General features: G+C 46.1%; 1 protein-coding gene across 13 annotated transcripts in view; it reads left to right on the forward strand.

The window, feature by feature from the left end:
- Positions 1 to 11,746, forward strand: part of CBFA2T2 (CBFA2/RUNX1 partner transcriptional co-repressor 2) — a 151,514-nt gene that overhangs the window by 134,894 nt on the left and 4,874 nt on the right. For 11 of the 13 annotated variants that reach the window (XM_064573020.1, XM_064573018.1, XM_064573028.1 and 8 more), the window contains 2 exons: positions 3,372 to 3,440; positions 6,715 to 6,905. In XM_064573020.1, the coding sequence (XP_064429090.1) occupies positions 3,372 to 3,440; positions 6,715 to 6,905 (260 nt within the window). The remainder of the gene's footprint in view (positions 1 to 3,371; positions 3,441 to 6,714; positions 6,906 to 11,746) is intronic. The other 2 variants (XM_064573019.1, XM_054510054.2) reach the window with 1 other exon arrangement.

Consider the following 11,746-nt stretch of genomic DNA (forward strand, 5'->3'; position numbering starts at 1 on the left):
GGGAGAATGAATCTCTTATTATGACAACCTAGCATGTTCCACAGATGACAGCTGTTAGTCTAAAAAAGACTTCAAAAAAAGGGAGGCGAAGTCATTGGTAACCAAAGGATCCCACTCCCCACCCCTCCCACAGAGCTGATTCTTGAGGGCACCGTAGATTAGCCACCTTGTGTGGGATATGATAGCCAGACGTCAGGATACTTGTGGGTGCAAGGTAGCTGCACTTCGATAACAACGACAGAGCTTGGGGCACCTAGCTGGCTCAGTCAGAAGAGCACATGATTCTTAACCTCATGGTCATGTGTTCAAGCCCCACATTGGGTGCAGAGATTACAATTAATCCATCCGCTAAATGACACATACATACAAATGTATGAACAACTTCAGAGCTCATCCTCAGGTATCCCGCACCATCTGAACCTTCACAAATAGTCCCCATAAAAACTTGCAGAAATATCCAGAATTCACCTTCCAAATCACAAACCTTCCCCCAGTCAGTCTGCATGTGTTTAGGTGAGAGTGAGTGTGGTCCTTAGGCAGCTCTTCTCTAGCTCCTGTGGCAGGTCGTCTTGGGGGCATGTATGTATGTATTTATTATTTATTTATATTTTTTTATTAGAGAGAGAGACAGCAAGAGAGGGAATACCAGCAGGGGGAGTGGGAGAGGGAGAAGCAGGCCTCCCGCCAAGCAGGGAGCCTGATGTGGGGCTGGATCCCAGGACCCTAGGATCATGACCTGAGCCCAAGGCAGACGCCTAACGACTGAGCCACCCAGGCGCCCCTAGATTTTATATATTTTTTATTTTTCTTTAAGATTTTATTTATTTATTTGACAGAGAGAGACACAGCGAGAGAGGGAACACAAGCAGAAGGAGTGGGAGAGGGAGCAGCAGGCTTCCTGCTGAGCAGGGAGCCCGATGTGGGGCTGGATCCCAGGACCCTGGGATCATGACCTGAGCCTAAGGCAGACGCTTAACGACTGAGCCACCCAGGCACCCCTTCTTGGAGGCATTTAAACGTGGCTCTGCATTACCTTCTGTTCATCTTTTTCAGTATCTTCATTTATGCATAGTATATATATTTCATATTTTTATTTTATTGTTTATTTCTCTTATATCATGGTTGTTGTAGTGTAGAAAGAAAGCATCATTCATATCCTACGTAATCATGCTATTCAAAATGTGGACCAAACCATTCCAAAAGAATTTGTTATTGGACCATGATTGGTTGAGGGGCCTTCCACAGCATGTACTGGGTGCTGTCTGCTTGCTTTGACAGGAGGCCTCTACATTAAGCAGTGTGCTTGGAGACACGCTGGTTGTGCATTCTGGCCTCTGTTCCCTGTCCCTTGATGGACCATAGCAGTTTGTAGACAGCATTTGGAGCAGTGCTGTGCTACACTCAGCAGTGTTCTTGGGCGTAGCACACGAACATCCCAGTGACGGCAAAATAATTAGATGATTTGTGGTTTGTGGGTGTTTCTATTTTTTGGGGTTTTTTTTTTTGACAATTCGTGTTTTAAATGTTTGGTGTATGCAGAAACCACTCGTGGATTATTTATTCAAGTGTTTAGTATTTAAGTATTTTGGTGATTTGGAGAGAAATTGACTAGAGACTGGATAGCATTATTACTTTTCCCATTTAAAATAAGGAAATAAAAGTTCCCTCTATCTGAACATTGGTGATTCACAATATTTCAGGGATAAATTTGGTTCAGACGACAAGGGATGTATTTTGGTATTTTACGTACGGATGCATAAATAGGTAGGAAAAGGATAAAGGAAAAGAAGAAAATGATCATGGTTTTCTCTAGGGTGTGGGGTGGAGGCTGTGGTGATGGAGAGTAGAGAGTGAGTGCTCATCATCTTCACCAGCCTTTCTGAGGACAGGATTGCAGGTCTGACTAGCATCCTTTAAACAGCACTGTGGCTTACTACTACTCATTTCTTGGGGATTTGGGGTTGTTAGAAGTGTCTTTCTTGACCTGAAGTTTTACGGATGTTCACTTTATAATGTTTTCACCAAACCACGCATTAATATTTTTATGAACTTGTTAGTCATCTAATCCATATCAAATGAGTTTCAGAAACCATGAATAGACAGTGAAGATAGTGTAGTTACTGGGGGGAAAAAAATTACCAGAACTGAAAGGCAAATATTCCAACTTGAACCAGTCTACCAATCAAACAACACTGTGGAAGAAACAAATATCAGTTAGCATCATTGAAAGTTAGAATACAACTCTGAAGGAAAGTCGTTTTAACTTAGAATTCTCTGCTAGAGCTGGGTTGCCTAGGTGGTTGAGCATCCAACTCTCAGTTTTGGCTGGGCTCATGGTCTCACAGTCGTGGGATCAAGCCCCAAGTGGGGCTTTACACTGGGCGTGGAATCTCGGGATTCTCTCTCCTTCTCCCTCTGCCCCTCCTTCCCAGTTTCTTTACTTTTTCTTCTTTTTTTTTTTTAAGATTTTATTTATTTGACAGAGAGAGAGAGCACAAGCAGGAGGAGTGGGAGAGGGAGAATCAGACTCCCTGCTGAGCAGAGAGTACCATGCAGGACTCAATCTCAGGACCCTGGGATCATGACCTGAGCCAAAGGCAGACGATTAACCGACTGAGCCACCCAGGTGCCCCTCCTTCCAATTTCAAGCATGTGCTCTCTTTCTCTCTCTAAAATAAATGAATAAATCTTTTTTAAAATTCTTTACTAGACCAAAACCATTAAATGTTTGATTAACAACCCACAGTGTTTCAAAAAGTGTACCTCTTGGGGTGCCTGGGTGGCTCATTTGGTTGGGCGTCAGGCTATTTGTTTCATCTCAGGTCATGAGATCATGGATCCTTGGATTGAGCAGCCCCATGTTGGGCTCTGTGCTCAGCAGGGAGTCTGCTTGATGGTTCTCTCCCTCTGCTCCCTACCCGCTGTTGTGTGCTCGCTCCTGCGCTTACGCACGCTCTCTCTCTTGAAAATCTTTTTTAAAAAATGTATCTCCTATCTACCCTTTATCGTGGTATCTACCACAGTTGAGTAGGATATATCCTAAAAGAGGGAAGGAAACCAGAGTGGAAGACATGGAATTGATTAAACAGGACCCATCTTAAGAACAGAAGGAGGGGCTCCTGGGTGGCTTGGTTAGGCGGCTCAGGTTATGATCTCAGGGTTCTGGGATCAAAGCTCAAGTTGGGCTCCCTGCTCAGCAGAATCCTGCTTCTCCCTCTCCCACTCCCCCTGCTTGTGTTCCCTCTCACTCTCTGTCAAATAAATAAATAAAATCTTTAAAAAAAAAAAAATTTTTTTTTTTTCCATAAAAATAAAACACGTTGGTTATAGACCACTTCTAAGAAACCCTGTGCTGTTTATCCCTTTTGTAGATTCGCAGCGGGAATTCAACAATCGGCCAGGAACAGGATATGTACCTGTGGAGTTTTGGAAAAAAACTGGTACGTATCTGTGTGCTTCTATGTCACATACTCACTAATTTGTGTGAGCCTGGAGCACATGTTTGGGGGAAAGGTCTTTGGCTCATAACTTTCTCCTCAGAACTCTAGGCTCCTTCCTTTCTCCCTCCAGCTTTCGCATACACCTGGACTGCGCTTCACAGGATCTTTTGCAGGTCAAGAATTTCAAATGACGTCTTACTGCATACCCTTCTGCTGGGTCATCCTGAGGCATTAAGTAACCAACTTTTCCTTCCCTATTTATATGCCTTATTTCTGAGCATATAGCTCAATTCATTTCTGCCTGTTGTGTTTACTTGAATCTTTACACACTATGTTCACATGCTACCACATCTGGCTCATTTTGGCCTTGGAACAACCCTCCACTCTTCCTTTCACCTTCATTGTCCCCACTTTGTCAAGACTGTTCTTGGTGGGTCTCATTTTCTAGAAGACTAAAAGGAGGGTGGGTTTGCCTATTGCAGTAAGATAGTGGATAAAACTAACCTCATGTCCCTAAATCTGCCCTTGTCCAGACATGAGCCTTCTTTTCCTTCTAGGCTCCCTTTTCCAAGACCATTTTTTTGTAGTCCAGTACAGTTCTTGCGGTTTTTTTTGTTTTTTGTTTTTTTTGAGATAAAATTTATTTCTGCAAAAGTTAATTCTTGTCCTTCATAAAGACTCTTTCAGGAGCATCAAGATCATCATAAACAAATGGACAAAAGATATGAACAAATTGTGAGAAATACAAATAAACATACTGCAGAGTGTTTGTTCTGACTGGCAGTTTAGGAGAATATAAGATAAATCAGTTAGCCCCCAGAGTCTTTATTGACATATATTTGTTGACCTATTTTTAAATGACCTTGTTAACGACACTAAATAATTCATTAGAGGTTTATTTATGAAATTATTAGGTAGACCAATCTTGAATGTGTGCAAATTTTTTAAAGATTTTCTTTTACTTTATTTTTATTAAAGAGCTTAGGAGCCTGATGTGGGGCTCAGTCCCTAGACCCTGGGACCATGACCTGAGCCGCAGGCAGATGCTTAACTGACTGAGCCAGCCAGGCGCCCCAAGATTTTAGTTTTAGCATGGGGCTTGAATTCACAACCTTGAGGTCAAGAATTGACACTTGATTGACTGAGCTAGGTAACCCAGTACATGCAAATTCTTAAAATCATTCCTGTCTCAGACTTAGCCACACAAAATATTATTTTGTCATTAAAAATAATTTGGGGGCGCCTGGGTGGCTCAGTTGGTTAAGTGTCTGACTCTTGGTTTCAGCTCAGGTCACGATCTCATGGGTTGTGGGATCAAGCCCCAAGCTTGAAGATTCTCTCCCTCTGCCCCTCCCCCTGCTCACACTGTCTCTCTCTCAAATAAATAAATCTTTAAAAAAAATTTTTTTTTGGAAAAATACATAGCAACTTGGAAAAACCTTTTTGCAGTGGGAAATGTGGAAATACGTATTACCAAGAAGTGGAATAGAATTATCGGAAATGAAGATAGCAGTTGTTAAGGTAAAGAGCAGGATTACCATGCACAAGATCTCCTTGGTAACTAGTGATTTCCCACTTGGGTGGTACCTTTGGTTAACTATAGTTAAGAGCCAAACTTTGGTTTTGAACTGTTTGGATTTGAGTCCTTCTTCTGCTATGGTGTCATCTGTGACTTAGGTGACTTCAAACTGTGACTCTTACTGATTGACCCTTAACCTGAGAGGATAAAATATACATTAGGGCATTATTATGTTGACTTAAGACCCCTATCTGGAAACTAATAAGTGGGTTATGAAGGGCAGTGGGTGGTGGGCCACAGTGGACCTCTGTAGATACCAAGAGTAAAAGAAGCGTGGAGTTCACTGTCAACTCAACTCAGCATCATTCTTGTCTTTTGGAGTGAAAAGATCTTTTCTTAAGGCTGGAGTCATAAGATGAAAAGTTTTAGGATGGCAGCCTAGAACACTTTATTTAGATGATCTTTGAGCCTAGGCCATGTGAAAGAACCAAGCCATAAAGGAATTTCCTTAGGCTTTTGGGTTTTCCAGTCTTGTGGACCCAAGAAGGCGGTCACTCACATTGGGTCTTGGAGATGAGGCTCAATGCATAGTGTATGCCATTTGGAGTGTCCATTCTGTGGAAACCAAGCAGGATGGTGGTGGTGGGAGGAAGTGATCAGGAACCAAGTGGGATGATACTGATAGTGTATAGGGCTTTGGAAGCCCAGGTTCCTGGCATGCCCAAATCCATATCTTGAGCCCACGTTGCTCTGCTGAGTTCAGTTGTCTTCTTTTTTTTTTTTTTTTTTAAGGTTTTATTTATTTGACAGAGAGAGCAGAGAGCAGGAAGCAAGCAGGGGGAGTGGGAGAGGGAGAAGCATGCTTCCCGCTGAGCAGGCGGCCTGATGTGGGGCTTGATCCCAGAACCCTGGGATCATGACCTGAGCCGAAGGCAGACACTTCTCAACTGAGCCACCCAGGTGCCCCCTTGAGTTCAGTCTTCTATATCTAACTGCCTCCTGGCCATTTGTACCTGGATGCCCCAGAGGCACTTCAGTCTTCCCACTTGCCTCCACATGGCATTTTGCTTATTATCTATTTCATTTCATAGCACTACCATTCATTCTTAACCTTCACCTCCAGACTCTTAGATGCTGCCAGCCTCATTCTGCCTCATCCCTTCCTCTATGCCCTTGGTCCTGCCTAAATTCAGAGTTTCTTCTCTCAGCTGGATTTCTACTGCCCCAGCCTCTCGCAGGCTGTCTCTGCCTTCAGTCTTTTCTCCTTGCATAGAACCCTTCAGGAGTTAATGTTTTCTTTAGAAAGAGCCAAAGCCCTTAGCATGGGATGTGAGACTTTACAAATACTCATTTCCACCTACCATCTCAACCAAGGCACATTTTCTTGATCTTCCCCGCCACTTGTAGAGCTGACCACTTGTCTTCTTGGAACTCTTATCTCTTGTACTGACATATGTCATGGACCCCCAAGCCACCTTTGTACTTGATCACAAACATGTAGGGAAAAAGGACTACGTCCTAGTCCTCTAGGTGTCCCCAGCCCTTAGCACAGTGCTGCCCATCTATACACCCAACAAGGGAGTACATGAACAGACAAATAGTATAAGAATAAAAGTGAATGTCTATGTCATATGTTAAACCGTGTGTATTTTTGGAAAAGTCCTCTTGTTTTAGCTCCATCCCTTCTCGCAAGTGATAGGGAGTGGGAGGGAAAAGATTTCTCGGCCAGTTGATTTTACTGTCACTTTCTTCTAGAAGAAGCTGTGAATAAGGTGAAAATTCAGGCCATGTCAGAAGTACAGAAAGCTGTTGCTGAGGCAGAACAAAAAGCCTTTGAAGTGATTGCAACAGAGAGAGCTCGGATGGAGCAAACCATAGCGGACGTCAAACGGCAGGCTGCGGAGGATGCCTTCCTCGTCATAAATGAGCAAGAAGAGTCAACAGAGGTCAGAGTTCTGTTAGCCCTGGGGGTTGGGGGGGCCGGGGCTGGGGCAGCTGCAGTCCCCGAGCCCACTGTTTTCTTCTTAAGTGCTAGGCAGTAAGATAAAATGGTCAGCTCTTGAACTAGATGATTATAATTTTTATCTAGTACCAGAAGAATTTTGTTTCTTAATTATTATATTCTTAGATAAATCAGCTCATTGTATCAGTTTCAATTTTGAAAACTCACCCTGAAGACAGGGTGGAATTACATGATTATGAAGGCTACCTTTGATTAGTGGGCTCACCAGGTACCAGAGACACAGAGTTAAGTGTATGTGCTGCCTTTTTGATCCTCACAGTGACCCTATGAGGTAGGTATTGTTGGGTTCTGATTTTACACAGAGGAAACTGGGGCTTAAGGAATTTTCACTGATGTAATCCCTCGGTGCTGAAGCCAGGGTAGGGGTAAGGAGATGCAGGGCCCTATAGCATTTGGTCTGTTTATAAAGAGGATAGTTCTTGCATGGATTGAAGTGACATACCGGGCAGACCTGCCCACCTCTCCAAGACCCAAGGCCCAGCACATGATGATGTTTCTATCCAGGACACTTCTACCACAGTGAGGACAAAAGTAAAACTGAAAAGAAAAAAGCGTGTGACAAAAATAGCATAATAGTCCTTTGGAATATAATAAAGTTCTTCTGTAATTTTCATTTCAGTCATTTTTCAGTTTTGAGATAAACTTTAAGTCTTGAAACAAGCCTATTTCTGTACGTAGGCAGATCCATCTACCAGTTGAGACGTAAAGAACTGGGAGGTTTTGTTGGTTTGGTTTGTTGAAACAGCCGCAGTGTTAGTCTCACTCTACGTGAACGGTGCCCTGCAGGATAGTAGTTCCAAGCATGGCCGGTGCAGAAGAACGTGCCTACGTCTCGCGTGGCCCTCAGAGAGGATGTGGGGAGGTTCCTTGTTGTAGCACCCCAACAAGGACCCTGAATTGTGAGAAAGTCGTTCCATTAACCCTCTTCTTGTCCATCCTCCCTCCTACTTTTTCTTTAGAATTGTTTTTGAGCAGTGACATCTCTGTTTGTTGTGTGTATTTAATTCTCTCTCTGTAGCCATCCACAGCTATGTCCGTGTCCATTCATATTTACCTGCTTTTATATCTGTGTTTCTCTTTTACTGCGTGTGCCTCCAAAAAGGGGGTGGAACATTTTGGCTAAGAGCATGAGTTCTGGATCTAGACTGTGTGGTTTAAATCCCAGCTCTCCTTTTATAGCATTGTGCTGTGAAGGACCTGTCATTTTAAAGATTTTATTTATTTATTTGACAGAGAGAGACACAGCAAGAGAGGGAACACAAGCAGGGGGAGTGGGAGAGGGAGAAGCAGGCTTCCCGCCGAGCAGGGAGCCCGATGCGGGGCTCCATCCCAGGACCCTGGGATTATGACCCGAGCTGAAGGCGGGCGCTTGACGACTGAGCCCCCCAGGTACCCAAGGACCTGTCATTTTAAACAGTGCACAGAGTGACCTGTAGATGAGGCACACACCAGCACCCATCCCAGCAAACTTTCTTTCCAAAACAGGGGAGTGCTAGCAGGTCAGAAGCTCTGGGTTAGTTTGCATTGGACCAGAAGGGATGAATTCCCTTTATTTCATCCAGAAAATTCTGAAGGCCAGCAGACATCTCTGGGGTTTCTTATTCATTCTCTGAGAAGTGGTGGGGAATAATGAAGGGAGCCCAGAACGGGAGGTTAGGAGCCCTGAGTTCTAGTCCCAGTTCCCCCTCACAGTGGCAGCATACCCTTAAGGACTCAGTTTCCTTCTCTATGTAGTGACTGTGTAGCAGCCCCTGTCCTGCTGGTCTCATAGTTTTGACAGAATATAATGAGGTCAAGATCGTGGTTGTGGAAGTGCTGGTAAACGGTAGTGCACTGTAGACCAAGGACTTTTTTACAGTGTAAAAACATGCCTGGGTCAGCTGTGGTAGCACCTGCCCTTGCAGAGCACCTGCGGCCTCTGAGAGTCTCCGAGTCTCCCCTGTAATGCCTCGGGCAGAGGCGTGGAGTGAGAGGTCCCCTCATCTCTGCCACCGGGCACCTTCTGTCCTCAGCCTGGATTTCCTTGCCAGCCTAATGGGCTAGCAGTTGATTCTCAGATGGGGAGTCATTCCTCCTTTGGGCCGGGTTTGCAGTAAGGTCAAGGAGGCCTGGGAAAGGTCCCAGGGATTTGAACAGTCCCAGGTCGTTCTGATAACAGGTGATCCCCAAGCCACACTTAGACTCTGTACTACAGGTATCTCTCACTTGTTGAAAGTTCACATTATGCCTTTGGTTTTACAAAAGGCCTGTATGTTAGTACCTGTTCTCACTTGCTGAAAGAAATCTGAAAAGCGTTTTCACTTTAATGAGCAAAGGGAAAACACAAAAATAGCGTTCAGCATTTGTTATGCAGCAAGCCCAGCACACAGCCTGAGCAGCAAGACTGGCCCCACCAAGCTCCTTCCCTAGGAATTCCACTCTCAGCAGCTGGCTGTGAGAGCTTTGAACTGGGTCTGTGCTTTATCTCAATTTATTTTATGCATCCATTAGCAAAATGTGTCCTACGGAAAAGCCTAAGAGAAGTTATTTTTTGGGTCTGGGAACACTCAAAATTTTCCCATATAAATCAGTGCTGATTGTTTCTCCGCTTTACACCATTTCAGCTTCTGAAAGGTTTCACAGGGAGGCTCCACCTCCGGGTGCAGGGGAACCTGTAATAGTGGCAGAGACTGATGATCTGTGCTTAACAGAGCAAGGTCTAGAATCCCCATTGTGACTTCCCTAGGCAGTGACTCAGGAGGTTTATCACCTTCTCCCACTAGCCACAAAGGACTGTTTGGCCGTATGTGTTGCTCCAGCCTTGAGGAATGCTGATCTGAAGAGTGATCCCAGCAATAATAGACCTTTTGCCTTATATCTCGGCAGAAAGCCTCATGGTTGTCAGGGGGAAGAAGACACAGGAAAAGAAAACCTACAAGTGTCCTTTTCACCCTGGCTGCTCTGACACCAGCCACGCTACTCTTGCATTTTATGGTCCTGCCTCTTTGGGGGCCTGTTCATCTTGGTTTATTTTGTCCCATAAATGATGACATAATCTCTTACAAACATATATGGCAGCCACGGTGGAAGTACTAGTGGTGTAATACTCTGTCCTGGTTTGAGATGCCCTTGCAGGCTAGGACAGAGAGGGAGTAGAGGCTCTCCCATTCGGCTGGGGCTGACCATGGGGCTGGCACATTGGCCTGTGTTTCCAGGGCGGCCCCATGTGCGCAGTAACCAACCAGTTTCTTCCCCACAAGTGGTAATGTCCTGCCAAGGCATCATTTGGAGTCAGCCTATCACACTCAAAAGTATGACATTCTCTGGAGTGTAGTTTGCTTGAGGATCCGTAAATGCATCCTGGGAAAGATGTCTCTTCCCTGTTCTGGTCCTCTGGGTGTTGGTGCTGGGCAAGTTTGGGCAGTCCCTAAGTGTATTTCCTGAGAAGCCTGTTGTTAGAAGGGAGTCTGCAGTCCTTTGTAACCTTGAGTATAGTAGAGTCAGGGGGTTCAGCTTCCAGGCTTTGCATAGCCATGTAATCATTTTACAGCTTTAGGCCACATCCCTGCCTGCTGGCTCTCAGTGTCCCATCTGCAAAAGGTGGGCTGGATGGCTGCAGGCACTTGTCTGTTGTTTTATACTTGAGCGGGTGTCCAGATTTCATTGGGGACAGTGTCTGTCTTCCTTGAGGGGATTATGGAGGGATCAGGCCATGCCTCAGATCGGCTTCTGCCATTCTGGAGACCCTTTGAAGTGGGGGTGGGAGGCCAGCTGGTGCTCAGGTCCTTCCTGACACCTAAGAGAGCCTTGCCTCTTCCTGCTAATTTCACCTGGCCAGTGCCGGAGGCTTTTTCTCCTCTGAGTGGGTCCTGGGGGCCTCGGGTGCAGGCTCACTCGTGGAGTCCTCGGGGGAGCCTCCGGAAGGAGACTGCCAGGGGGCAGGCGCGGGGGGCTGTGGGAGCTGCGCCTCGTGGCAGCCTTCTTCATGCGGCTGCTCCCCTCCTTAGCTGTCGGATGGAAGCGCGGTGCTGCGTGTTCAGTGAGCGTCCTGTCGCTGCGCTCGGGGCCTGCCACTCGGAGCTCTACCCGAGTCTCACTGGCTCCTCCCTTCTGTCAGGGTTAGTGCTCTCCCTTCCTCACCTGCCCCCCATGCATTTCTGCTAAAGCCCAGCAACACCTGCCCCTTCCGTGGCAGGTGCAGAGAGTAGCAGGAAAACTCCGGGGCACTGAGATCGGAGGTGCTGGGGGGCTTTGTGAAACAAGCCCGAAGTAGTCCTCTGATTGCCAGCCCTCCTGTGATGAGACACATCGCCGAAAGGAGAACGGGCACAGAAGTTGCGCAGCTGCCCGCACTCCTGGTCCCCTGGCAGGGGGCTTTTTTAAAGGATCAGGTGTTGTCGGTAAAAGCGATCAAGATCATTCCTCTGTTGAGATCAGCAAGAGAAAAAACATTATCTAAACACACGTGTGCGTGTGTCGTGTCGGGGACGCTGGGACAGAGTTTGGTTTGGTCACTGAGGATTAAATGTGAGTCAGAACAATGAGTAGGTGCCTTCGGCAGGGGGTGAGAGCTCCTCCCGCCCTTCCCTGGCACCCTTCGTCCTGCTGTCCTGCCAGCCCATGGCAGGCGGTTTGCCTCTTCCTGCCAATGAAGGAGATTCAGAGAGGCGTGTGTTTCTGCCACGCATCAGCACAGAGCAGTTGAAGCAGGAGCAGCCCAGGTGTCTGTAGCTCCAAATGCCACGCTCTCCCCACACAGGATCCAAGCAACTAACCCTTGCCTGT

The sequence above is a fragment of the Mirounga angustirostris genome, unplaced genomic scaffold (assembly GCF_029215605.1).
Source record: "Mirounga angustirostris isolate CCGP_5_RB_7025 unplaced genomic scaffold, mMirAng1.0.hap1 SCAF_10, whole genome shotgun sequence".
Lineage (NCBI taxonomy): Eukaryota > Metazoa > Chordata > Mammalia > Carnivora > Phocidae > Mirounga > Mirounga angustirostris.